General features: G+C 38.2%; 1 protein-coding gene across 1 annotated transcript; it reads right to left on the bottom strand.

The window, feature by feature from the left end:
• Nucleotides 1–15,127: 15,127 nt before the first annotated feature.
• LOC132197517 (membralin) lies at nucleotides 15,128–27,879 on the bottom strand. Its single transcript, XM_059620857.1, has 14 exons — nucleotides 27,688–27,879; nucleotides 27,177–27,462; nucleotides 26,808–27,097; nucleotides 26,575–26,756; nucleotides 25,951–26,000; nucleotides 25,838–25,888; nucleotides 25,648–25,783; nucleotides 25,350–25,593; nucleotides 24,855–24,945; nucleotides 22,963–23,020; nucleotides 20,803–20,886; nucleotides 17,828–17,960; nucleotides 16,895–16,994; nucleotides 15,128–15,892 (listed from the first exon to the last, which is right to left on the bottom strand). The coding sequence occupies exons 2-14, from the start codon at nucleotides 27,414–27,416 to the stop codon at nucleotides 15,641–15,643; spliced, it is 1,911 nt and encodes a 636-aa protein (XP_059476840.1). The 5' UTR covers nucleotides 27,417–27,462; nucleotides 27,688–27,879; the 3' UTR covers nucleotides 15,128–15,640.
• Between the last annotated feature and the right edge of the window lie 46 nt (nucleotides 27,880–27,925).

Raw genomic sequence — 27,925 nt, 5'->3', positions numbered from 1 at the left:
TGCATTTTTTTCTGCCTGTACAATACATATTCGGGTCACTCCAAACGCAGGGCTCCAAAGATTGTACAGCATAAGGACGCTTGTTATGTATTTTTTGGTTTACATTAGTTTCATGCTAAAAACGATTGCTTTAGACGCGAATAAATTAAAAAATAAAAATTTGATACATCTGACGAAAGTAAATAACGGGTTAAAATACTTAAAATTGAAACTAACCTGCTGCTGCTTTCGCTGGGAACAAAGCTTGAACTGAACTCGGCCGATGCATGTCACGGGGATGGACCAAATTTTCTCTTATTTTCGCCCGAAAAACACTCACTTTGCCCGAATTTTGAACAGAAAAGCGACACACGACATAACTAGACAAATTGTAAACAAATACTGACTCCGCCCACCTAATTTCCCTCTGATTCGCAGCACAAAAGGGCGCGATTGCATACATAGTGCACCTTAGTGCACTGTTTTGCTGCAGGCGGCGCTACCCAATTCTTAATTTATTGCAGCAGCATTTGAGTTGAGAGTCCCGGGAAAAAAATTATTCGTCGTTTTTTATTAATAGCACAAAAGGAAATTTAATTCTGAATGCAATAATATATTTGAAAACTAAAATTTTTAACCAATTTTATAAAATTATTAAGGATTTGCAAATATATAATAATAATTATTTTTCGTATTAAGGAAATTTTTTTAAATAAATGATCCTGTGAAATAATTTATAGGCAATAAAATAAACTTCCTTTTGCGAAATTGTCATTTTGTTTGTAATTTTTTGCCACTGAAAATAAAGCTTAAAATAAAAATTCTTATTAAGAAAAAAAAATGGATTTTTTAGCATAGCCTTTCGATTCAGCGTGCAAAATTTAGTGAAATATTTTGGTTGAAAAAATCAAAGCGGTTCGAAAGTTATAAATTAATTGCATATATTTTAATGATTCTCAGAAAATAGTTACTTTTTAAGGCAGCAAAACTTTTTAACTGCTTTGAATTTTTCATTCATAACTTCACTATTTATTTAAAATAGCACGCCAGAACGATTGGCTATGCTGAAAAAATTCTAACCTCGCTCGGCCAGCGCTCGGCCTGCGCTCAGCCTGCGCTAGGCCTGCGCTCGGCCTGAAATACTTGAAATAATTTGCGAAATTAGAAATTTCATTATAAATTAATTTAAAATAAAAAATAAAGCAAATCCCTGGCAGCAGTATTATGCTTATTCAACTTTGAAGTGTGATTGATTTATAAAATTTCATTCTTCCCAATGATAATAAAAAATTTATGGATAAAATATTTAAAATTAAAAAAAAAAAAAAATTGTCAGCGTGCAAAATTTAGTGAAATATTTTGGTTGAAAAATCAAAGCGGTTCGAAAGTTATAAATTAATTGCATATATTTTAATGATTCTCAGAAAATAGTTATTTTTTAAGGCAGCAAAACTTTTTAACTGCTTTGAATTTTTCATTCATAACTTCACTATTTATTTAAAATAGCACGTCAGAACGATTAGCTATGCTGAAAAAATTCTAACCTGCGCTGGGCCTGCGCTGGGCCTGCGCTCGCCCTGCGCTGGGCCTGCGCTAGGCCTGCGCTCGCCCTGCGCTGGGCCTGCGCTCGGCCTGCGCTCGCCCTGCGCTCGGCCTGCGCTCGGCCTGCGCTCGGCCTGCGCTCGGCCTGCGCTCGGCCTGCGCTCGGCCTGCGCTCGCCCTGCGCTGGGCCTGCGCTCGGCCTGCGCTCGGCCTGCGCTGGGCCTGCGCTCGGCCTGCGCTCGGCCTGCGCTCGGCCTGCGCTCGGCCTGCGCTGGGCCTGCGCTGGGCCTGCGCTCGCCCTGCGCTGGGCCTGCGCTCGGCCTGCGCTCGGCCTGCGCTCGGCCTGCGCTGGGCCTGCGCTGGGCCTGCGCTGGGCCTGCGCTCGCCCTGCGCTGGGCCTGCGCTAGGCCTGCGCTCGCCCTGCGCTGGGCCTGCGCTAGGCCTGCGCTCGGCCTGCGCTCGGCCTGCGCTCGGCCTGCACTCGGCCTGCGCTCGGCCTGCGCTCGGCCTGCGCTGGGCCTGCGCTCGCCCTGCGCTGGGCCTGCGCTCGGCCTGCGCTCGGCCTGCGCTCGGCCTGCGCTCGGCCTGCGCTCGGCCTGCGCTCGGCCTGCGCTCGGCCTGCGCTCGGCCTGCGCTCGGCCTGCGCTCGGCCTGCGCTCGGCCTGCGCTCGGCCTGAAATACTTGAAATAATTTGCGAAATTAGAAATTGCATTATAAATTAATTTAAAATAAAAAAATAAAGCAAATCCCTGGCAGCAGTATTATGCTTATTCAACTTTGAAGTGTGATTGATTTATAAAATTTCATTCTTCCCATTGATAATAAAAAATTTATGGATAAAATATTTAAAAAAAAAAAAAAAAAAAAAAAAAAAAAATCAGCATTTTGTCAACAACCATTCAATTCAATATTTTTCATAATTTCTGTTCAAGCCAAAATTTGGTGTTATATAATTGAGAAAAATAAAAAATGAAATGTAATTTTTATCAAATTTGTACATTATCTACATTGAAGACTTTATTTTTTATTATAAAACTATTTTAATTAAAGTTTGGATATAAAAGAAAAATCATAATAATTAAAATATGCATTACTTTTTTTATAACTCTAATCAAAAAATTTTTCTTATTCCAAAACAACTTATTTATTAAGAATAAAATCAACCAGTGAAGACCATACTCATTTGCTAATTGTTTTCTTAATAAACTTCAAAGTCAAATAAGCAATTTACGGCAGTCAGGTTTGAATTACTGTTTTCCAATTTTATGACATTATTTTTTCAAATATTTGAGAAGCTTGAAAGTTTTTAAATGATTTCATTTGCACTCGCCCTGCGCTCGCCCTGCGCTCGCCCTGCGCTCGCCCTGCGCTCGCCCTGCGCTCGCCCTGCGCTCGCCCTGCGCTCGCCCTGCGCTCGCCCTGCGCTCGCCCTGCGCTCGCCCTGCGCTCGCCCTGCGCTCGCCCTGCGCTCGCCCTGCGCTCGCCCTGCGCTCGCCCTGCGCTCGCCCTGCGCTCGCCCTGCGCTCGCCCTGCGCTCGCCCTGCGCTCGCCCTGCGCTCGCCCTGCGCTCGCCCTGCGCTCGCCCTGCGCTCGCCCTGCGCTCGCCCTGCGCTCGCCCTGCGCTCGCCCTGCGCTCGCCCTGCGCTCGCCCTGCGCTCGCCCTGCGCTCGCCCTGCGCTCGCCCTGCGCTCGCCCTGCGCTCGCCCTGCGCTCGCCCTGCGCTCGCCCTGCGCTCGCCCTGCGCTCGCCCTGCGCTCGCCCTGCGCTCGCCCTGCGCTCGCCTTGATTATATTATGCTGCAATCCAACCTTTCAAAAATATCAAGGAAATGACAAATAAATTTCCTTTCCTGGTAACAAAAATGCAAATTCTATTTGATAAAACAATGATGTTTCCCAGACGCTTAAACTTGGGTAACGATTATTTCTCGTTGCTCTGGAGTGTACGATAATTGTACACTCCCTGTACATTAACTGGCACTACTGTTTGCTGTTCAATATCAACCGATCAGCTGTGTCTCTAACATGTTTTAAGTCATTATGTATGTAATCATTTCTTAAATATTCCAATATTTGGTAATTTGGTGACCCAGGGTCAATTTATAGGTGAGCAAAACCTTAGCTGCACGATAGCCTACGCAGTAACCATTCATCAATGCAATCGATTTTTACCCATTTAATGACATTCTTTAAAAAAAATTGAACGTTTTTTCCGCTGTTTGAAATGTAATTTTGTAAAAATTTTATTTTTAAAAACATAAAAAATACAACTTAAAAGTTGCCCATTTCGTTCAACCAATAGATTTTTCCACGGATCAGATCTAGATGAATTATTGTTCTTTATTTTTCTAATTTTGATTTTTCACTGCTGGAAGTATTCAAAATAATTTAAATTTGTTTTATCATTAAAATTTCCATGGAATTTATTTTGTGAAATTATAATTCAAATCTTGAAAACACACATGTTAAAACTTTTGGAAATTTCCGCATCAAAACTAAATAGGAAGAAGCCAAAAAGTTGCAATTAAGAAGGAGCCACTTCCAGCTGGGCCGCGCTGAAAAGTCATCAGCGTGCGTGCGTGTGTGTGCGTCTGTTTACTGCCACTTGTTTCGCGCTTAATCAAAGGGGTCGGTGGGCGGGGGTGCATCGTGGGGTGCTGACTGACTGACGTATCAATAGCTGGGGCTGTTTTCGGTTACATACTAACTTAATTAATTAAGGCGGCAGTGGCGCCTGCAGCAGCGCAGCCTTGCCAGCCAGCCGGCTGGGCAGATGAGATTCCGCTGAAGGTGCACCCCCGCCGCGACACCCCCTTGCACCGCCAGGACATTCGTTTTCATTAGGCGCTGATTAGTGCGATGCGAATCGGCGCCCCCGCCGAGCAAATTTCCGCTCTTTCTCTCTCTCGCACTGCGCAATGACACTTAATTCTTTTGGCTTTGAATTTCCAGCCACTCTCCCAATACAAGTTATAAATTATGCAACCCGCACGCATCCTTCTTCATTCGCCTTGTTGTTGTTTTTCTTTATCAAGTTGCAAAAGTTCCCACGTCGCTTACTTATTGAACTATTGAAAAAAAAGAATACTAGCGAATTAAATAGAATTTTTCTGAATATTTTTATTAATTCAGAAATAAAACAATTTTAACTAAAAGTATACTTACAAATCTAAAAACTTTATAGACTTCATAATGTGTTGTCCCTCTCTTTAAAAGATTTTAATTCAAATTCAGAGTAGTTTTATTTTTATGAAAACTATATATTGTAATTTTTTTAAATTAAATGCTTATTAGAAATGGATACCAAAACAGGTATTATCCTTAGAGTTGCAAACCATCTCACCGAGTTGAAACTCTGTGCAGCTTTTTCCTTGTGCTCTTTTGCACTCAACACCCTCAGGCAGTTGACAGAGAAATAAGCCTCTCCCAAATTCAGAATGAAATTGGCGTTTCCTCACCAAGAGAACTTCCAGCCCCTCACAATTGTACATCCTCTCTCAAATGAGAAAACTCTTTTAGTGATTACTGAAAGATTTGGTTCTTCTCCCTTAAGTAAACAATAAACAAAAACATAAGATTGCAGTACCAGAATTATTATTATTTTTTTTTTTTTTATTAAAATTAAACAAAAAATCAATCGAGCACATTTACCATAAAACAGTCCGCTTTGTACTTTTTAAACTGATCTCTTTATCCAAATTTTGATCTTAAAAAAAATCTGCGCCAGAAAATGGCTTTTAATGCTTTTTATCTGATTTTATGAAATGCTATTTGAACGAATAGCTGCTTAATATTTGAGTCATGAGTGTCGCATCGTCCCGCACCAATTACCGTTTGATCCGCTCTTTAAATTTTGACAGGGGTTCAGCGGCGGAAGCGAATTTGTTTAGAACAGAGCAGCACTTTCGTTCTCCGAGGGCCCCGGGGGGTGCGCGGGGAAGCAACAACTAATTGTGAGTCTGCCCGAGACGCGAACATGCTTTCGGGCCAAAATTAATTTACTCCCAACACATGCTTATTGAATTCGCCCCTTTCCTCGCTACGGCTCCCCGGTGTATGCTGCTCGCTTGTTTGTCATCAATACACGTCCGTTTGCTCACAAATGTTTCACACTTTAGTGCAAAAGTTCAAAAAAAGTCTAAATCCATTCACAGTAAAAAAAACTGGACACTATACATAAGTGACATACCAAAAATTATCCGGTTAAAGATTTTGTGAATTTCCCATGTTTCTGTGCTATATTTTCAAAATGAAATATTAAATTTAATTTAAAATAATTCTTTTAACACGTTAACTAGAATAGAATAAGCTGTCTCATTTTTTATTTGACGAATACGTGTATTTCTCGAAAGAAATTAACGTAAAAGGTGGTTGAGTTCGCAATTCCAATATCGACACAAACCAAAGAGTGCTCGAACGAAACCACATCCTGCGCGGCGACCAACACTTTTTTGCTGCGAGAGAGGGTAGAATAGGAGAGCTAGTATTAAATTCCTTAGAACGAGAGGAGGGGCTGCAAAAAGTTGCTAATAAAGGAGGAAAAAGCAAAATAAATATATACATCGAGGAAGCTGAATGAGAGAGAGAGAGAGAGAGAGAGAGAGAGAGAGAGAGAGAGAGAGAGAGAGAGAGAGAGAGAGAGAGAGAGAGAGAGAGAGAGAGAGAGAGAGAGAGAGAGAGAGAGAGAGAGAGAGAGAGAGAGAGAGAGAGAGATAGGCCGATCTAATTAAAAGTGATTGGGATCAGGTGACAGCGGCAGTTAGCTGGTGCAGTCGGCGGATAAAACAAGAAGAAGAGAGGGAAGAGATTATTTACCCTGGCGGCTGCCGACAGCTGGGGCTGATCAAATCATCCTCAATTACATGCAAGGCGAAGCAGATTGCGCGCCCGGCCAATAAACCCGCCCAGACTCGCTGCTCCCCCGCCCGATTCATTCAACGCCGACGAGTGTTATTAACACCTGGCAGCATTTTTCCTCGACTATTTATTCATTTTTTATTCTGCTCGCACGCGTTTTTGCTTGTTATTAATTTCGTCGTTGCTGCTCAGTTGTAAAGGCTTTGTTTGCGATATTCTTGTTCCGTTTAAATTAATATTCGTTTTATTGAAAAATTTAATTTGGATTTTCTAGAACCGATTGCTAGCCCCTCTAACCAACATTCTTCACATGTATTTTCAGAGTTTTTTTTATAATTAATTTTGTGCATTGACTTCATGTAAGATGTTGTGTATTTCAATATATTGAGTGGATAAAAAATAAATTTATTTATTTATATTCATAAATAGATTGAATTACTTGAAAAAAATTGTATCACATTATGACTTTAATTATTTTTGAACATGTTTATGCATCTGATAAAGGTCAAATTATGTATTATTCCCATATTGAAAAAATTAAATTTTCTATTTGTAACACAGTAATCGAAGTAAATTAAATTAAAAAATTTAATTTTATCTAGAGACTGAAAAATTGCCAGCTCTATCCTAAATTTTTTTTTGATAGTATACTGATGTTTTTTTTTTTTTTTTTTTTTTTTTGCTTGAAAACGACATTAGCTTTGACTTTCTGAAAAAAATTTCATTTTTTGTGCAAATTATACTGCCAGTAAATAAAACTTAAATTTCCAGCAAAATTCTCTTTTATTTTTCAGAATAATTACCTATTCAAATATTCTTACCCGTAGACGTCTAATTTTGAAGCAAAAAATAATTACCGTTATCCTATTTTTGCAGCCCGGTTGAATATTATCACCTAAAATAACCAAATTTTCACTTATTTAAGCTGAACATTTTCTTAAAACACAGGCATAAAAATAATATATTTTTCCTAAGAGAGCTAATTGTATTAATAAACTATTCAAAGAGAGAATGTTTTTGATATAATAACTGGAAAACGGCTGGACATTTTTCAAACACCAAATAAACACACATCCGGCGCAATGTGTGTTTGGAAGTTTATTCGAATGCGTATTAGATGGATAGTGTAACAAACACGACTGGTGTGTGTGTGTGTGTGTGCATTAAAAATAGAGTTGCAGGTGAAAAGGGTCACCAAGCGCCACACGCAACCGCTCGCCGACCATCAAGATTGCGTCCGCCTAATAAATATTCAAAACCGTTTTTCCGCCGCCCTTGCTTTCCTCCGACTCCTGCGTATAGTTGCAGGCAGCAGTGGCGAAATTCCGATTAATTAAATAAATTTCAAATTGAGCAAGGGGTGCACTTGGAAAGGAGAAAGAAGCCCTTCTTGGCTGCACGAACGCGAGTGTATGCAACGAGTTGAGCAACCATGCTGGCCCGGTTGCATACACTCACTTCAAACGAACGACTGAGACGGTCTTGTGCATTGCAAAACCACCCTCCATTACTGCATGTCTGAACCCATTCCGCGCGACGAACGTGAATTGTGATCAACACGTCTGTGTGACGAGAATGCAAATTTTCTCCATCGAGCTGGAGAGAATAAAGGGAAGAAGAGAAATTACGTTTGAAAAGTTTATTTGATTAAATAAAATGACAAAAAGCATTAATTTTCTCTCTGAAAAATAATTTATTTCACTTCAAATTGAAAATTTTATTTAAAAAAAAAACTAGCTACCGATTTGGGTTCATCTATACTATAGAAAAATTAGAATTTTTAACTATAACATGGTACAATTATTTAAAATTTGGGGTTAAAAAAATCTATAATTTTGGATAAATCAGAAGAATATGTTTATTGAAAAATAATTATTATAATTAATATGTATAGTCTGGGCTTTTTAAGCTTTCTCAATCTCAAAACACAGCTTGATCTTTCAAGAACAAAATGACAAGGCGCTTTAGAAAATTTCTTTAACAAAAAATCCTTGTTAAAAAACAACAGATCGAGAAAAGTGAAAAATGCAGAACAAAAATAAATTGTTCAATTTATGAAAATGATAAGTCCTTAATTTTGCTAAAAATCGCTAAATTCATTGAAACTAACTTAAATATTAAGGAAATGTCTTTCGAATTTTCCCACGGATGTATTAGAAAATTTTGAGTTTCCTTTTTATTTCAGTAAGGAAGAACTCCCCATTACGATTATTTATGAGGAAAAGTTGATAAAAATTTTAAATATTTTAAATAAAATTAAACTCAGTTTAAAAAGAAGCAAAAGATGTTTCAATTTACTCATTAATAAATAAGAAACAGCAATTATTCCAAAATTTATCTTACAAAAATAAAAATTTCCTTCCGTTAAAGATCTGAAGAATTAGTTGTCAAATGAGCCCAAACTTTTTTTTGCAAACCTTAAAAAAATGAAATAATAAATGTGTAAATATTTGTCAAAAATTCATATAAAAACGTTTTAATCGTTAAGCAAAAGCTCAAACGGATTCTCAAATCAACGCGGAAATTGAATTTTTTTAGTGAACATTTAGCAAAGATGTCTCATTTTTCACCTTTGCAAGCAGTTTTTTAAATATGCAAAATTAAGAGGCACGTTTTTTGTTCCCGCGCACAGCAGAGCGCGTGTATAAAAAGTGACCGAGGCCGAATCGATTTTGAGACGAGTCATGGCAAAGCAAACTCGGCTGCGGCGATATAATTTACGAGAGGCCCTTTTGGTCGGGGCCGCTCTTTTTTATTAGAGCAAACTCTCTTCTTATATGCGCGAATGTGTGAAAAGAGGGGTATATATATTTATTGTTTGGGGCTCTCTCGTGTCTCTGCCGTTTATCCTTGGGCTGGGCCAGGCAGATATCAAGGGCACGTCATATATCGGGCCAGACCAACCAAGTGCATTCACAGCTGCCTACTGAGCCGTAAAATGAAGTGTCATGAGCAGTTTAATATTTATTGTTATGTGCTCCGCCAAGCGTAAGTGACTGCCGCCGGTACCACCCGAGTTATTTCGTCCTTCCCCTAGGCGCAAATTTTGATTCCAAATTTTATCGACACACACGCTCAAAGTGTCACTTCTCTTCAATCAGCCCGCGATTGATTTGTTTACCCACAAGATCGCTTCCCAGCAAGCAAAAGAAAACACAATTTATTTTGATTCACTTTATTTTTCATACCAATTATCAATTATTATGTTGCAAAATGAAATTTAATTTTAATAATTATTTATAAAAAAAAATTTGTAAATTTCTTTACTTGGAAGAACTGTCAGCTATTGAAAACTTTGACAAACTTATAAAAGACATGTCAAAATTTTCAAATGCGTATGACTCACGCACGCTTTATTATCAATGAAATTCCCTTATAAAATGTATGAATATTAAATCAAATTGCAGCTTTTTCCACTCGAGAGAAAACGTCACTCAGTCAGTTGCGAAAGAAAACACAGGGCAATTTCCTGTTAGTTGGCAGGAGCAAATTATTCACAAGTCCAATCGGCTCTTCTTGGCTTCTCCGCGTAATTAATTCGCATCCGAGAAAGAAAGAGAGAGAAAAATATTCTGCTCACAATTTCCTCGGCACCCTTGTTTTGTAAAAATAAAAATAAATCAGCTTGCAAAGGTAAAAATCGTTGGTGGTGCAAGAGTTTCTTTCTCTTTCGGGAGCTGCAAGAGAAAAAAATAAGGCCCAATTACCCGGGATCAAAATCACAAGGCTGGAATTTTCGTACGTCTTCTCTGCCTCTTAATTAGAGGGTCGCTCAAAATAAAAAGAGTAATTATGCTAACGAAGCGCCCTTCATGCACTTCTCCTTCATTTTCAGATCGCCGGGCCGAGGGTTGTTATTCGGAGAGGGAGGCCGAATGACAAAGTAGTTACTTTTAATTGCGTGTACACACTCATCTCGAGCTCGTCTCGCTGCCCGGCATTAAAAATTATGGCCGCGCGCCATCAAATTATCGCCGACCATCTTGTTTTTTCCAGCGCTGTTTTCCGCGGGGCGCGTTTGTTCCGCGCCACATGAGCAGCACGGCCGTTACTTCGCACCCGGCCAACTCTTTTCACGGCAATTTCCGCCGATTTTTGCATAATTCCGCAGCGCCAACGAAACGACTGACTTGTCGCTCAACCCACGCGGACGGACACTCTCGAGCGGAAATTTACACTTGCAAAACGCTTTTTAATTCAAAGGATGCTGGAGACAGACGGCGTCGATTTATGCCATAAAAATTAAGGCCTCCTTATTGACATCTACAACTTCTGCTTGCGGAAAATCGGCCCGAAATTTTTGGACCCAGATTTTTTTATAGATTCCTGTCCTCCAGTGGAGTTGATTGCACAAAGAAAAATGGAGGGTCGCGCGGATTAATCTTGAAATATGATTTTTTGAAATTTAACATGGCGTTTTATGGAGATTTTTGTTTTTGGCGATTAAAAAAAATCTGCCCGAAATTTTTTGCTCAAAATTGAACAAAATGATAATTGAATGACCCTAAACAGACAAGCAAAAAAAAATTTGGGGTTCATGGGGCAAAAATTTTACATTGGGCATAATGGGAGATCAAAGAAACCTCTTTGGAACTCTTAGCATTGCAATAAGGAGTCCTTAAGGGACTTGAAAAAGTTGAAATTGAACGAGAAAAATATAGCACACGTTAATCAGAATAAATCAGCACAAACAATATTTAATAAGTTGAAAGTTAAGATGTACCGCTGAGGGTGCCCTGAAGATTCAAGAAAAAAAGAGCTAGTAATAAATTGGGATATATTTTCAGTTGTTTTTAAATAGATTTTGATGTAAAATGTTAAGCTTTTTGAATGCATCTGACCATGACTGACGTTTACTCTCAACTGGAAAAGCTGCAATTTGATTCATTTTACAAGGGAATTTCATTGAAATTAAAAATAATAAAGAGTATGTGAGTTATATTATGGAATTGAAAATTATTAAATTTCTTTTCTACAAATGGAGGATAGATAAATAAATACGTTAACATAATACAAAATAAAAAAAAAACATTAATAACGTTAAAAAATAAAAAAAATTTAAAAAAGACATCCCACTCCAAAGGCGGCCTGCGGTCCGCACACATGTTGACTTTCGGGGTCAATTTTCATTTTTTTTTTCAACGAGATGAAAGACAAGTTAAAATTTCTTTTTCATTTTTAAAGAACAACTTTTTGTATTTTTTAACCACGTTTGATAATTTTGCTTTTGCTTAAAACTTAAAATTGATCACAGGCATGAATTATCGCTTGAAACGTGATATTCATTCACTATATTTTTACTTTACACTCTTTGTGTGAACCTATCTCACTTTGGTGGCCTGAAGCAGGAGACAAGGGTTAAATTAAAAAATATTTTTTACCTTAGGAGCCTTGATCCTAATAAAACTGCATTAATTTTCTATACCACCTTGAATTAATAATTTCAGAATATTCTAGCGTTGTTTAATCAAATTTCAGAAAAAATGACGCAAGTATTTTTCCAGCAGAGCATCGTTTGAAATAGCGAGTTAAAAAAAGCAGCTGACGATGACAAAAGGAGGCGGTTTTCTCTGAATTAAACAATTTTTGCAGCTTCTCTTTATCGATGAGCATGGGAAACGGCAGAAGGCAAATAATTGTCGAGGCGCCGTCCGGGCCCTCTCTGCATCGCTCTCTCACACACAATGATCGATTTTGAAAAAGAATTTCTGTCGCCGCCGGTGTGCTGCAGGAAACAAATCTGGGGCGAAAAGGAGACGAAAGCAAGAGCACCGGGGCCAAGCGAGAGGCCGCAACATTCATTACTGAGAAAAGCACAAGGGTCGCCGTCTCACTTTTCAATTTTTGCGCAAAGTGACAATGTGCTGAGAGAGAGTGTAATAAAAAGAGTGTGTGACACACGCAGGACGGGCAGATAGGTAGTCCACCCGCAGTGCGTGAAATGGAGGGTCCATTCCTCTCTCAGAGGGAGCTCGTTTTTTCTTTCTTTCCTTCGTCCCCGTGGCACTACATAATGCATGCGATACAAATACATATGGCGAGCGAGGGTGTCGCTACTTATCATGCTATGAATACAACATGACGAGCTGTCATCCAGGAAAAAGAGGCGCGCGTCTCTTGCATGAATACCAACTATTGTTTTATGCGTACAGATGCGAGCTCCAGATTGAATTAAAGGAGCGACACACATTGGCCGCGACCGCCTCTCTCCAGATTGCTTTTCAACCTCAATCTGCTGATGGAAAAATATTGCGGATTATTTCATTAAAGGTGCAAAATTTGAAGGACATAGGCAACAAATTTAGTTGCAAATTTAACCGGTCATAACCAGCAGGATTGGAAGGTGTCAATAAAATATTTTAAGATATGATCGCTGTAAAGTTAAATTGTTGTTGGCGATTCAATTATTAGTGTAACATAATATTTACTTTGTTTTTTTTTCACCATAAATTATCAAATATTTTTATTTTAATAACGCCGATGAATAGTCTATCAGATTTTTTTTCGCAGTGAAAAACAAAATTGTTGCATTCTGATCGAAAATACGTGTATGAGTTAAAAATAAAGACGATCCTTTCAGGCTTTACAAGAAAAAAATGGAACACATGATACTTCATGGCCATTATTTTGATACTATTTTGGTATTTTTGTACTTAAGCGGTGATCAGGATTTCCTTTTGCAAAATACGAAATTATCACAAAATAATATTTCCTTCACTGACTGAAAATAATATAAAGCCAGTAAGATATCAAAACTGAGCTTAATTTTGTGTATGTCGATCATTAAAAATTCGCTCTCTGTAAGAAAAAAGGGCAATTTCCTTGCCGTAATTCGTCAGTAAAAATGGAAGCTTTCATATTTTTATTTCATTTTTATTTATAAATTCAATAATAATTTCATCGCTGCGAATCAGTCTTTGGCATCTGCTTGAATTTTATTTTGAAAATAAAAACTGTAATCAGTATTCGCGGCAGGAGGAAAACCAAATTAATTAAATTTGTCGCTTGTCTGTTGGCGAGCGAAATGAGCAGCGATTTAATAAAGAGCCAAAAATTAAGAGGCTGCGTCGAATTCCAAGTTAATTTGACAGCCGATTGAGAAGAGCGGATCGATTTTTATTCTCGTGAAAATTCTAACTCGATTATTTGGTCTTGTGTCGGCGGAGAGAAGAAGATGTGGCGCGTGTAAGCAGCAAATTTGTTTATGCAAATGGACTCGACGCTTTTATCGGAGCTAGGGTGGCGTCGTCGTTAGCAGGGCATGTGTTTTCATTAGCGGCCTGTCAAAATTATCACTTGCACTACTTTTATCGCAGAGATTGCCGACTGCCCTGGCAGATTAATTTTTATCCGCGCCGACAATGAGCGCCCCCGCGTTGTAAACAGGCGTCAAACTTTATGAAGTGCACTCGAGTGTGTTTACGTCCTCGGATTAAAATGCAAATTACTCAATGAATGTTAATGCTGATGGCGATTTGATGTGCGCCTCCCTTTGACGCCGTCGCGTGAATAATCAAGCAAAACACCTCCTTCTCTCTTAATTATAATTCCCTGGCTAGGCGCCTTTCCACCTGCAGCTGCTCGGCAGACCTGAAAATGACGTTTAATTCATACACACACACTCGCTCAAACGATCCGACGGCGACGTTTCGCGGTTTTAAGCCCAAAAAGCAATATCTCTTCGCCTCCAACTTTGAATTCCGTGACGCGCATTTTGTAAAACCCGCGGCACGACGCGTGTTTACCAACCAGCTGCGCTCTTTGATCTTTAATTAAAAGACTTTAGTTTTAAAACTTTCGGGTAAAAAGTTTGAAAACCTTGTAAAATAAGAATCACCTCGAGCAGAATGCCCTCCGAAGAAGCACTTAAATAAATTTGATTGGTTTTCTCTAGGCTTACACATTCTGAATTGAATATTATTAAATAAAAAACAATAACAAAATTGTATAAAAAGATCTAAAAGTGATTTCAATGACAAAATTTTCAATGGTATTTTGATATTGAATTTGAATCAAATTGAGATATTTAATTTCGACTTGTAATAATTTCTCATTTTATGTTAATAAAATCTTATAAACAATGATTTTTCTTTAAATTGAAAAAGAAAAGTATATTATTGAACAAAGTTTGTTTTCAATAAAATAAGGTGCATGAGGGAGCTCAATACTTTTAACTTTATTTCACAATTTCTTAACAAAGATAATCACAGAGATAATTTAACTTGAATATTTTATCACTAATTCCAATGTCGGGTCTTGCCGTGGTCATCAAGTGTACATCAAACATATCTATTTTTTCTGCCGTACACCAGCACAAACAAAAGTATCTAAATACAAATCAACAAAACTACCAGAAGAGTTTCATATTATGCTCTCTCAGTCTGATCACATTTTCAGAAGATAAACAGCAGTGCTTTTTAGATTTTTTTTTGTTGGTTTGTATCGGCGATTAGTAAAAATAGACTGTGTAGTGTAGTATGTACTTGGGTTACCAAGATTTTGTTAAAGGGCTCGGGGAACTTATTAATTTTTTTCTCTAAAGGGATGCAGAAAAATAGTTCGGAACAAAAATTAGATTTTTTTGAATGGATTTCTCAATGACTTCTCATTTGGTTTCCGAGCCCTCTACGGTACAAAATCGGTAGAGGATCAATAAAATACATGATACTTTGAACAGGCGGCAATTATTTTTGAAACGCGTCTAACGCAATCCTAAATGAAAATAAGCCGCTGAACTTTGGATTTTCGATTTTCACATGAGGAGCTAAGAAGCAAAAAACGCTGGCAGACCGATCATTACACAAGAGGCCCTCAGAGAACCCCATTAGGTCAGGAGCAGACCAATCAGTTGACTGAAAAAAATTTGGGGGATAATTCAAAGCCAGAATTATGATTTATCTCTCAAAAAGCAAAGTCACGTCATATAATAATTACTGTTTCTTAAGTCTTAATTCTAAATTAAGTAAAAGTTTTGGTTACTGTTTGAAATAGCTATTGCAAATCATGTCAAAAAATAAAATTTTACTATTGCACCAAGTCTTTTTTCTGAAAAGAAAGCAGGTCTGCTCCCCTGAAAGCGAAACGATTGGACAATTTTCTGACTAAAGACGGACGCACTAGGAAGTGCGAGGCCCCTTTTTCTTTCTTCTCTCTCGCTGATAAGTATATTTTTCCTTCTTTAAGCATCAACAAATCAAGAATTAATTATTTACAAAACAACAAACACCGTTGCGTCCTTCGCACAAAACCAGTTTTCCACTTTTCACTCGTCAGTCCTGGCAGGCTGGTTGATGTCCTCGACGGTGCTGACGCTGTCCTCGGTGTTGCTCGGCTCCTCGACGTCGTCGTCTTCATCGTCCTCCTCTTCCGTGTCAGGCTCGGTGGGCCTCGGAGGCGGGTGGGGCGCCTCGCCCCCGCCCAGGTTGCCCGCGTTCCTCAGCAAAATGTGCTGCAGTTGCGCCTGCTGCAGAATCAGCGGCAGCTCGTAGTGGTGGAAAAAGTACACCATCGAGTGCTGCCAACACAAAATTTATTCGCATATTAAACTGAGATTCCGTCTCAGGAGACAGATCAAGGTAATCACGTGATCATAAAATTGGTCTCTTTCAAATTTGAAAATACAATTAAGTAATTAATTATGATTTGTCTTGAAAATCTAGTAAAAAACCAAAATATTTTTGGTCAGGCCCTAATCGTTTTTTGGCTTTTGTTTCCAGACGGAGTACCGTAGAAGTGCCATAATTGAGATATCATTTTAAAGGGCTCGCAAAATCTGGTCTATATATCTGTACCAAGATTGAATCCCCCAGAGACGAAACTTTTCAAACTCTTTAATTATCTTATTTAGGATATTAATATTCACTGCTTTTTAAAACTTCTTCAAAGTACAAAGAATTTCAAGTTTTTATCACAAAATTAGTTAAATTTCATCTTCATACATCTTCAAATCTCCTTAAATTTGATCCAGATTTTACAGCGAATCCTGAATTTTTAAAATGCAGAGTAAAAGTAAACACGCGGTTTGAATGCTGGCGTGCGTGTTTTGAAACGAAATTGTGTGTTTGAAAATTCCCTTTGCTGAAAGTGTAGTGCTGTTTTAACACAATTTTAGCGGTGCAAATATTTGCAAAGGGTATTTCGTTGTCAGCCGTCGTGCAAAAGACACGTCCTCGAATATATAAAAAAAGGTGCACCGGAGTAAGTAGGCGTCTGATGCGAACCGATGCAGGCGAGATTGCATGTCAACAGCGGCGCTCTCTTTCTCCCTCACACCGACGGGGCGGTATTGATTTTCATAAAAAGTGTAATAACTAAGTAGGAACTAGCGCCTGCCGACCGCCACTTTATGTACTTGTGTCATTAAAACTTTGTAATAACAAAATTTAATAAGGTGCAAAGCGACGACGACAGTATCTTTTTCATCGCGCGCGAATTCAACGAGAACGAGTTTTTGCTGCAGATTGTTGTTAATCTCAGACAGAATTGTTTCCGTGGTCAAAAAAGAAAATTAACTCACCTGAATGAAGAGCCAGGAGGTGACGAGCGCGAGGCCGCTGTACTGAGCATTGAACCGGTAGTGGTAGGCGTAGAACGAAAAGTGGTACAGATAGAAAAATCTGCGGACAAAAAAACATTCATTGCATAATAATAAGTTTCTGGGTTTCTATGTAGTTCCAAAGTATGCAATTTAAGAAACAAATCAGTACGAATAAATAGAATAACTATTTTTCATTAATTAAAAAAACTTTCTAATAACCAAGTTATCATTATGAATATTAAAAAATCCATAATTTTAAATCCCGATCGTTGAATTTTTTGTAAAAATTCAACAATTTTTTTTCTTTCCTATAAAAATTTACAGAGCTATTTGCGCTTAAAAGTTAAGACATAAGATCAGAACTAAAAATTACATCTGCGGTTCCGAGAAACTTTGGAAGTTTTCAACTCCGGAAATTTTAATTGAAACATTAGCAATATATTAAATTATAAAAAAAAATGTTTTAAAATATTCAAAATATGTTTGATTTTTAAAATCTAAGAGAGTTTTGAGACTCTTTAAATTAACCAAAAAATTTATTAAAAAAATAAAAAATTACTCAGATTAAACAAAATTACAACCCAACTTATTTTGATAATAATTATTTGGATCACCTCAACTTAAATAATTTAAGACAAAGGTCACTTTCTGCTTTAAATTCAGGTTGACCATTCAAAAAAATAGATTCATATCCATTGAATCAGCCCTGACAACCAACGTCAAATTGTGCAGTTGGAATAACAAAGCAACTGATTTCGCATGCAAATAAAAATAAAAAATTGTAATGTGTCAGGGGTGTGCATCTGCCGGAATGAATGTACATGCATGGAGGTGACAGGTGCACGTGCTGGTGTCACGTGTCTGTCAGTCGCCAGGGCCGGCGACCCCGGCCACGCCCTTTCAGCCTCTCACCTGAGCCAGTAGCGTTTGGTGACCGGCGTGTGGCAGCAGATCGCGTCATACTGGTCCGCCATCCACACGATCAGAATCACGTAGAACGCGGTCGTTGTGTCGCTGAAGAACTCGGACATGATCGCCTCCATACCTTCAACATACACAAAGCATTGTCAAAATTTATCGCAAAAAATAAAATTTGGAAATTTTAAGATTGATTTTTAGTAACTCTGGAAAAAACCTATGAAAAATATTAAAATTTACAACTTGAGCTTTTCAGTAAACATAAGTAAGAAATAATGATCTAAATTATAACACTCTTTTAAAGGACTATTTTTTTTTTTTATTATTAAATTTTAAAAATGGAGAGGAATCGGAATTTGAAGTGCGACTCTCAGTGAGCAAATGATTCCTGACTGAAAAGCTCGTCTTAATTCATAACGAGCTGCGAATCGATAATGGGAGAGGTTTGCACGCAGCAGGGAAATCAAATCCCTCGGCGCGCATCAAAGATTACGACAAACAAGTCGAAAGCTGAGAATCAGAAGCAGAAAATTCCGCCGCCCGCCTAATTTGCCAGCGACATTTTATCCAACTGCGAACGAACGGCACAAACAAAGTGGAAAAGAGAGACATCAAAACCAAGCTGCAGATTTTCCATCTGGAATTGAAAACTCGAGAGCTGCGATTGAGTTTCACTGTCATTTGCTCTCCCGTGCGACACGGGGGTTCTGACAGTTCCTTTCTTTCCTTCTTCTCGCTCTGCCGACGCGCCCACGCCGCGATCCCTTTCCGGCGGCTCGTCCCAAGTCCCAAAACAAAATAACACGGTTATGGAAACAAAGCGCTGATTTCCCCCCAAAAGACAAAGATACGTTCCTTCTAAGGTGATATGAAATAAAGTTTTATTTTTTCGAAAATAAAATGCGTATTTTCAATAAATATTTTATAATAGATTGCATTTTCCTTCTGCGCTATTTTTTAGTATTAACACTTATTAACAAAAATATGTGTACATGTATAGATCACCATTCAAAAAATTTGAGAACCTTGACAGAAAATCGACTTTTTCAATTGTTCCGTTTTACATTATTTAGAGATGTAATAAAAATTTGAACTTTGAACCAGATGTTCATGGACGATTCTCCTTCTTTTCCCACAAACTAATTTGACCTTTGAGGAAATTTCAACGTTATCGATATAACCTGTCGACTTTCATATTATTCAGGGATATAAAAACAATAACAGTGAGAAATATATTATGATATATGGAAAAAGTAGAACCCAAGATTTGGCAAGCAGAAAATATATTAAATTTATCAAATATAATTAAAACTTTATATTATGAGAACAATCATTGCTGCTTTAATAAATTTTATTACTTTTATTGATTAATGTTAGTCATGGATAAGCTTGCAATCTTCTAAAGCCTCCTTTCGATTGAGGTTAAAGAAGAATCGGCGGAGCGGCTTTTCTCGGCAGAAACACCTGATCCCGGCGGCTCGCATTAGTTTCAGTTTGCAGCTCCTTCTTTCTTTGCGAGCCGTGTCAGCCTTAATACACTGTGGTGCTGTGTAAAGCTATCCGGAGGGTTAATGGGTGCGGGTCACATTCACGCTTGTCACCCATTGTGCTGGCCTTTTTCACCTTTCGTACGCGGCGGGCAACACAATGTCCGGTAATCGGATTAGGCCGCGGAATATTTCACAGAAGTGCAGTTGAGTGGCGCCGAAATCCGAGCCCTGGACTGCGCGTGCATCAGCCGTAATTAACCCCCGCGTGCGACCGCTCACTTTCAGCCAGCCGTCGCCACCCGAAACCGTTAATTGGACAGCCGGACGCCACTTTGGCCAATGAATCACGATGCGAGAGATAAATTTAATAATGCGGCGGTGACAGCTCATCTTTTCCAGACGAGATTTTCTTAATCCTTAACAGAGTCTCAAGAATCATCCAATCAAACATAAGCAATATTAAATTGTGGGTCACTTTTTTTCCAGTTTTTTTTTTATAAGTTTAGAATTATTTTTGTTGGAAAAGCTAATCTATTTTTTTTTTTATTTTAAGAATGTATCCACCTTGGGAAAAGAAAATCCGTCACAAAAACAAAAGGTTTAGACCATGAGGATCATATTAATATCCAGAAAATGAGGATTTTTAATAAATTTTGGCAAATTTATATTACATTCAAAATTTTATAATTAAAAAAAAATGTATGTGGTTCGAGTTGAAATAATGCAAAACGTTTATGTTTCAAAAAAGAGAAATCCTCACCAAATTTGACTAAAAACCCGCGTGGACTGATTGCAAGTCCAACTCTGTAGTCTATTTTTGAAGGTGTGCAAGTGGCCCTCAAAAAGGAAGTCAGCAGTCCAGAAGACTTTTTGCGGCGGCAAGAGCCTTTTGACGGCACCGATGCAAAGAAAACCCTCGTCTGCACGCCTAGCCCTCTTTGAACGAGCTCTCTGCTTTCCAGGACGCAGGGAAAACCAATCAATTGCGAAAAGAAAAACTGGCAAATAAAAAGATGCCTGGCGAAGAGAGGAATAAAAAAATCGAGAGCAGGAAAAATGTCCGCTGCCGGAGTTTGATTGGAAACCCTTAAAATAGAGGGAATGTCTGAAAAGTAAAAGTTGGCGGGTTGTGCATGCAATCGTGATGACGATCAAAGTTTCGGCGCCGAAAAGAAGCAATCTCGAGTTTACTTACTTTGGTCCCCTGCATGCTCTGTTTCCCTGCTCTGATTGCTTTGCTCCGCAGATTGCTTGCTTCTCATCTACTCGCGAGGGACCTGAGCAACATTTGCCAGTCCACTGCCACCATCACATACTCATTTTTGCTTGCTTGCTTTGCTCAGGGTTGCCTGGCAAACTCAATATATTTCCCGACAACGCACCAGACTTGACCGATCGCAATTTCACCCACCGTGTATATATAAATTTTGCCCTCGGTGTTTTTTTTTTGCAGGTGTATAGTGAAAAAAATTTACTCACCGACGAGGGCGAGGATGACGGTCAGCAGGGGCGCCGCAGGAAACGCGATGGTCACGTTGAACTCCAGCATTTGCAAAAGGTCCACTGCGAACAAAAGAGCGCAAATCGATTATTTCCAATTCTGTTGGGAGACCAAAGTTAAATTAGCATACAGCAATAGAATTGAAATAAAAGTTCCTTCAATAATCCCGGAGGCAAATCCATTCCAAAGGACAATTTTTTTGTGTTTTTATGTTCGGATATCATAATAATTAATATATGTTTAACTGGAAAGTGTACATTTCAGAGCCACGTGAAGTGAAAAATTCTTTTTGAATTAGGAGGGAAATTGAAAAACTAAAACCAAACAATCTTGTTTTTCACAATCATATATTATCAGGCTTTAGAAGTTTAATTAAAATTATTTTATTCCATGAATTAAATAATTAGCTAAATAATCTGGATTAACTAAAACGCTTTAACTATAAAATACAGTTTTTGGTGTGTAAATTTTGTGACACTAATTTTATAGAAAGGAATGCCGCTGTACTCTTCAGTAACATTATTTGAATTTATTTAACCAAATAATGTTAAATTGGTGACAGCAAAACAACTGAAATCAAGTGATAAAGAAGGCATTTTTGTTTAATAAATTAATTAAATTTCATGTAAAATTAGGGCATTAAAAATCAACCACATTAATATTTGGCTCCCATTTCAGATTTTAGGTCAAAATTTTAGTTACAAATCAACAAAATATGGTTTAAATTTATTACATTTTTCACAAATCTGTTTATTTTTGACAAATTATTCCCCACGATGGGCTTTAAGAAACAATGTAAAATTGATTCGCAGCATTTCCCCACTGTACTTATAATTATTTGAAATTTGTCAGTGAAAAAACTTGACACTTGACAGCAACAACTTAATTAAACAGAGCCGAATGAGCCGATTTTCCAATTAAAGCCTCACGGGGATAAAATTGCAGAGCAAAACTTTTGAGCCGCGACACTCAGATCAAAGCGCTTGCTTTCAAGTGCGGCGGCGAAAAAAAGGGCAAAGAGGAAAAATCAGGGGCGAAAATCGGGCCCGGCAATGGCAGCGAGCCCACGCACTACATTATTGGAGTCGAAAAGTGCAAAGCTGGGAGGAAGGCAGCCCTCGTTCTCTCTCTCTCTCTCTCTCTCTCTCTCTCTTTCGCTGATAACAAGCTCGCAATTGAAATGTTTAGCAGCTTTTGAAGCAAAGCCCCATCTGGCCGTTGCCATGGATGCTCGCGCGCCGGCAGATGGGAGCTTTCAAATGTGTATCATGGCAACAGAGCACAGGACAAATATCCGGACATATTAACTCAAATTCCTTCGCAGACCGCAATAACACTACGCGCCGACGAATAAATTCTTGCCCGAGGGATCCAATTCACCTGCCCTTCCCTCCTTCTTCGTAATGAAGTGAGCCTCAAATTATTTGTGACAAGAACGAAATCCTAGCTCTTCTTCTCTCTCGAGTCTGTCTGCATCATACACACGAAAAGTCCTCCCGAATCAACGCTAACACCGGCTTACGTTCGTCCAATTGATTTATGACGCCGCGATCGTGACACTTTTGTTGCGCCGGAATAATAATTGCGATTGTGTTGCCTCCGCGCCAACATGCCTGGCAAACGAGAAATTTCCGCCCGCGACGCCTTTGTTCGCCGAGTTATGCAACACTCGTGTCCGTTACGACAACCCGGTTGCGTAATTTGATTTGTCAGGAAATATAAACTTCCCATAACCTGTTCTGCTGAAAGGATTTTTGGATGTTTTTGTGCCGGTGTATCAAATAGTGTATATCGATAATAGTTATTAAATCTTTTACAAATGTGTTGGTTAGTTTTACAAAAATTTGCTCTGTAACCACAATTGTCAATTTATTATTAATTTTTAACAACCAAATCTATGATCAGTTCGAAGGAATTTTTAATGAAAGATTTTATCCACCTAAAAAGGGTTTGCAAAATGTAAGAGAAAAAAATATTTTTTCATGAAAAAACATAAAGGAAATAAAATAATTCCATCAAATTATTGTTGATAAATATGAAGAACTGATAAATTTTAGTTCGATTTCAGCGTAAAAAGCAACATTAAACAAAAAAATTGTTTCACTTTTGATTCTTGATTGTAAGAAAAATTTACTCACCTATAAAGACAAATATCTGGTGGTGCGAGTACCTGAGCAACATGGAAACGGTCACCGTCTGCAACAGAAACAAGTGGCGATTAATTTTTCCGCAAAGGGAAAAGTAGAGGTCCCTCTTCGAATTGACCCGCGGGGGTTCAGAAGTTTGAAAAGAGAGGGGGTGGGTGCAAAACAAGCGCATACGTGATGAGACGTAATGATAGAGGGCTATTTGCACACAAACCGAGTGAGTTATATGAATGGTGATTACCGCGCGCCCCCTGTAATTAGGGCTCGTTATAATCAAGTGACATTCAGACATGATTCAATGCACTTTCAAGAGCAAACGGTGAAAATAGCGGCAAGTTTTTTCTGGTCAAAGGACGCGCGATCCGATTGCCGGCACGTGTGGCGCCCCTTTGAATCAGCCGCCGCTTGTGTGGGTGTTGCCAATTACGGGATATCATAACCCCAACTGATTCCACTTTAGCTTCTGATTATACCCAAAAATTATTTAGAGAAGATTGTGAATTGTTGCTTCTCATCAAGCAATTTGTAATCATGTCAATCTCCAAGCTCTTTTCTGTGAAAAATATTTGATAAATCTTAAATTTTAATTTAATACCACACTAACCACTTTAAGCGCAAATGTTTATTTTAATTCAATTTAAATTTTTCTAAAAATGTCCATCTTTTATCATATTTTATCAAAATATACAGTTTCAAGCATTGAAAACAATTTGGAAGAAAAATATATATTTTTTTTTTAAAATTTCAAACTAATCTAAATCTATAAAAGAATCCCAGCAAAATCGTCTGTTTCTTCACTTAGTTCACTTCTTATGATTTTTCAAGATTAAAAAAAAAAATCAAGGTTTGAAACAATTTTACTCTGATTAAAAAATTTCAACTTTGCTCAAGAAGCGCATTTGAATTTCTGAGCCCTTTTGCTAGGAGAGATGCTAATCAATTCGCTCACTCGACACCGAGCCGTGTTAATTTGATACTGGAGTCGCCAGCGCGCGCATAAATCAAGCAAAACCTCTAATTCTCCATTGGGATGAGATGGACACAGGGCTAATACATGAAACTTGACGCGCTGGCTCTCGGTCCTATTTCCAAATCGGGCATGCCAGGGAATTCCTGCAAAATTAATACTTCCCCTGGAGCTCTAAATAATAAAACGGTGGCAGCCAACTCAGCGTGAATCTTTAAACGCCCCATCAAATAATCTCAAATTTTTCATTCAAAAAATAGGCAAAAGAGCAGTAAGCAATTAGAATGAATTAATTAGGAACATTTTAGGTAAGCCAATTAATATATTGAAAAGACAGTTTTCTTTTCACTTATTTTTTCCAACTGAACAAAAGCAGAGGAATTTTTGTGCAGAAGACGTCTTTTTTAAACTATTGTTTTAATTAAATTTGTCAATAATTTTGCCTATTAATTTATTACAAATAATTACAGAATAGTTCATCAGATGGAAAAGTAAAAGACAAAGAAAACAACAATGCAAGATTAATTCATTTTGTTTCTTTTTCCTTTTAGTTTTAGTGGGTTCATTTATTCTCATATATCAATAAATATCATTTGCAACTATTCTTATTTTTTTATGCTGTTGATGTAAAATAGTATTGTTATTATGGATCCGTCCAAATGTATTCTTGATTTTTGAAAATGAAAACAAAATTTCTGGATAAAAAGACGCCTCCAATACTTGGCTAAAAATAATAAAAACGATAAAAGCTATAAAAATAACGTTAGTAAAAATGAAGTTTTCAGCTGCAGTGAGCGTAGAAAATCAATATAATATAAATTTCTATGAATAACAAAATTAAATTGAGGCTTCTTGAACGCAATTGTGAAATGCAAGAGTTTGTAACAGGTAAAAAATGGTTGAAATCAATACTCACAAAGACCATCATGACAAGAAACGCAGCCACATATGACGTCCTTGCCATCCACATTGAAACGAATCGATAGTGCTCTCCTGTGACAACATTTCTGCAAAACAGCACAATTTGTTGTGATATAGATTACAATTCCAAATGAATGTTTACTTTTCATGACCATAATGAGTTATTAGATTACATATTAATTGAAATGTGCCTCTGGAGGCGTATTTGTTCAACCAATTCAAGAGCTAATATTTTGTTTAGATTTGAATTGTATCTCCTGAAAATTTACTGCACATTTTTTTATCACAATACACAATAAAAAAATTTTTAATTTCAAGCATTGAAAGTAATTTGGAAAAATTAGAAATTTTTAAAAATTATTTTTTAAATTATCCATTTCAAATCTACAAAGAATTACAGCATATGTTTTCCCAATACTTCTTATGATTTCTCAAAGTTGACAAATTGATTAATTGTTAATTATCCATTATTACAGGAAACGGGACAAACCTGAGAAAACCCTTGTTGTCTTCCTGCTCAGCAACCATCTTGATGCTAGACATCAGCATCTCGTCGTACCCTAAGAATTGGTCCAGCAGAAAACGACTAAAGGCGTCTCCGAAGCACGGGTCCTTGGTGGTGTCCAAAGTGACCACCTTGACGGGAATGCCAAGCTTTTGCCGAATGGCCGAAGAAAGCCTCAGAAATCCATACTCCAAAGCGTATTCTACCACGTATTCATCCTCCGGCCAAACTAAAAAAGGAATTCTCTTTTAAAACGTTATACTTGTGCTGGCATAGAACTGACCTGCCCTGACGAGCTTTTCAACCTCTGACGAGGGCTCCACCAACGGAGCAACCATACTGATTTCCATATCTCCGTTCGGAAGATCTACAGCCAAGCTTTCATTCACACTTGGCACAGAAGTAGTTAAATCTACATCCTTCAGGACAACCACAGTCACATTAATTTATTTTGTTACTAACAAAATAACTACCTGTTCTAGGACGCTGCTTTCCAGCTTGAGGTCAGTTTCATCATGCGTTTCCTAAAGTTGAAATAAAATAAATATGTAAACATCCAATTCGTGAAAGCAATAATCAAACTCACTGTTTTCTCATTGGGGGAGTTTTTAGGTTCAGGTACATTTTCAGGATGCTCTGTAAGTAAGAAAAAAAGTATCAGATTTGTTATAACTTTCAAAATTAAATTTTTTTCTAAGATTATTTACAAATTTTGATATTTCTTGCCAAGCTTTTTCCATTGAAGAAATCACCAAAGTTGAAATTTTAAAATTAATTTACCCAATAACACCCAATAAATCAAGTGGCTAACAGTATGAAAAATACTGTAAAATTATACACTTATTTAAATTTCAGAAAAAAAATAATAACAAGAGTTATTCTATTTTTATTAGTCTTTTTTTACTATTTGTTTATTTCCCACGTGTTTACGATCTTGAACAAAATTATTCTTTAAACAAGGCAATATTTTAATATTATATTTAGCTAATTTAGCACAATTATTTAGAACTTTTAAAAATCTAAACTTGATCTTAAAAAGTTTGATGAAGACACAAAAAAACCAACATCCAGGAATTCCAGAAAAATATAGAGGGAGAAAAACTTTTCTTAGTTACGAAATTTTCAATAAGTATTTATTAATGTTTGTCTCATTTTTTTGTTTGTTCACCTAGAAACTACTTTTAAAACTAATGCTTTTTCAAGGACTTACTTGTGAGTATGTTCTCCTCTTTCTTGAAAAGTCTCAGTTCCTCGATTACACTTGGTTTAGATGGCAAAAGTTCATCTGTGTCTAAACTTTTTGACTCGGTGAGGTTTTCCTCAAATCTCGATGGGCTGCCGTCAGGTGGAGGCGTTTCGTTCACATCCTCAACAATGGAGGGCTCAATTTTGCTAAAGGACCAATTAGTAATGATCAAATTTAATTTTCAACTAAAACCATACTCATCGGGCGAGAGCAGTCTCATAATTGACCACGAGTCTTCGACAGCCTCTTTATGAAAGCTCTCGGATTGGAATGGAGTTGATGAGGAAGCAAGTGGAGTGACTGTGGAAATTTCGACTCCGTCTGGCACGTCCTGCAAGGCGAAGCCAGACTGGGACCCTGGCCGTTTGATTTCCACCCGCAGAATTCCATCTCGGGGCCAGTCATTTTGGATGTGGGCGAGGCAGTTCGAAGGGCTTCGGGAGAAAACTATGTGGATGTACGCCAGCACAAAAAAGGCAAGCAGGGCCTGGAGAGAAAAAGACAAACAGAAAGTTTTGTAATTATCACATTGTTTTTTTTTCTGTGATGTTTATATTCGAACTGACTTTGATGAGAAACAGGAACTCGATGAGTCTTCTGACGGGCCTGGGAAAGGTCCTGGCGTAGGCCAGGGCGGCCTTGAAGAACAGGGCGTGGAACAGTCGGTCCCTCATGTTGAACAGCGGGTTCTGATTGTTGTTGTTGTTGTTTATGTTCCTGACGGTGCGGATGTTTGCGCCGGCCGCAGGGCCCAGGGGCGGCCCCGTCCGGTTGCCCGCCGCCTCCGGCTGCACTTCGATGGGCATTTCGTCTCGTCGTTGACCCGATCAGGGACACTCCATCCTCAGAGAACTGCGAAATCGTTCGAAATTAGTCAATGATAAAAATTTGGCGAAACTGTGTCAAGCGATTTTCGTCGCAAACAAAATAAACACACTCGAATTTGCAAAGTTCCGGCCGTGAAATTTTTTTAAGCTGATTATTTTTTATTAGGTTTGACACCGACGAAGGTCCTCGACGTCAATATAAGCGTGCAAAACCGTAAAAGTGCAAAAAAAGGTCGGGAGCCCTACTTACAAAAGTGATCTCCTCGTCCGACGGCGAAGCGGACGGCGCGCGACCTTTGATGTGGTCACCCTTCCGCAAACTGTCTGCCGCCTCGTCCAAGTCGAGCGGCGACCCTGGGGTGCCGCACTTTCTAATTAAAACACCACGAACCAGTACACACAAATAATTCACGGTCAGCCATATTTTTCTCTTGTGTGAGGAAATAAATAATTGGAACAGCTGCCGATTTGCAATGGCAACGTTTGAA

Source organism: Neocloeon triangulifer, unplaced genomic scaffold (genome assembly GCF_031216515.1).
Source record: "Neocloeon triangulifer isolate White Clay Creek 2 clone unplaced genomic scaffold, ASM3121651v1 ptg000012l, whole genome shotgun sequence".
NCBI lineage: Eukaryota > Metazoa > Arthropoda > Insecta > Ephemeroptera > Baetidae > Neocloeon > Neocloeon triangulifer.
This window is presented reverse-complemented; position numbering and strand designations above follow the sequence as displayed.

What these genes read in the sequence shown, in the direction of transcription:
- LOC132197517 (XM_059620857.1), bottom strand. Translation starts at nt 27,416, where the DNA reads ATGCCCATCGAAGTGCAGCCGGAGGCGGCGGGCAACCGGACGGGGCCG. An exon ending in AGTTCCTGTTTCTCATCAAA is followed by an intron (nt 27,098 to 27,176) that starts GTCAGTTCGAAT and finishes TTTTCTCTCCAG; the next exon opens with GCCCTGCTTGCCTTTTTTGT. An exon ending in CGTCATCCTCGCCCTCGTCG is followed by an intron (nt 17,961 to 20,802) that starts GTGAGTAAATTT and finishes TGTATGTTGAAG; the next exon opens with GTATGGAGGCGATCATGTCC.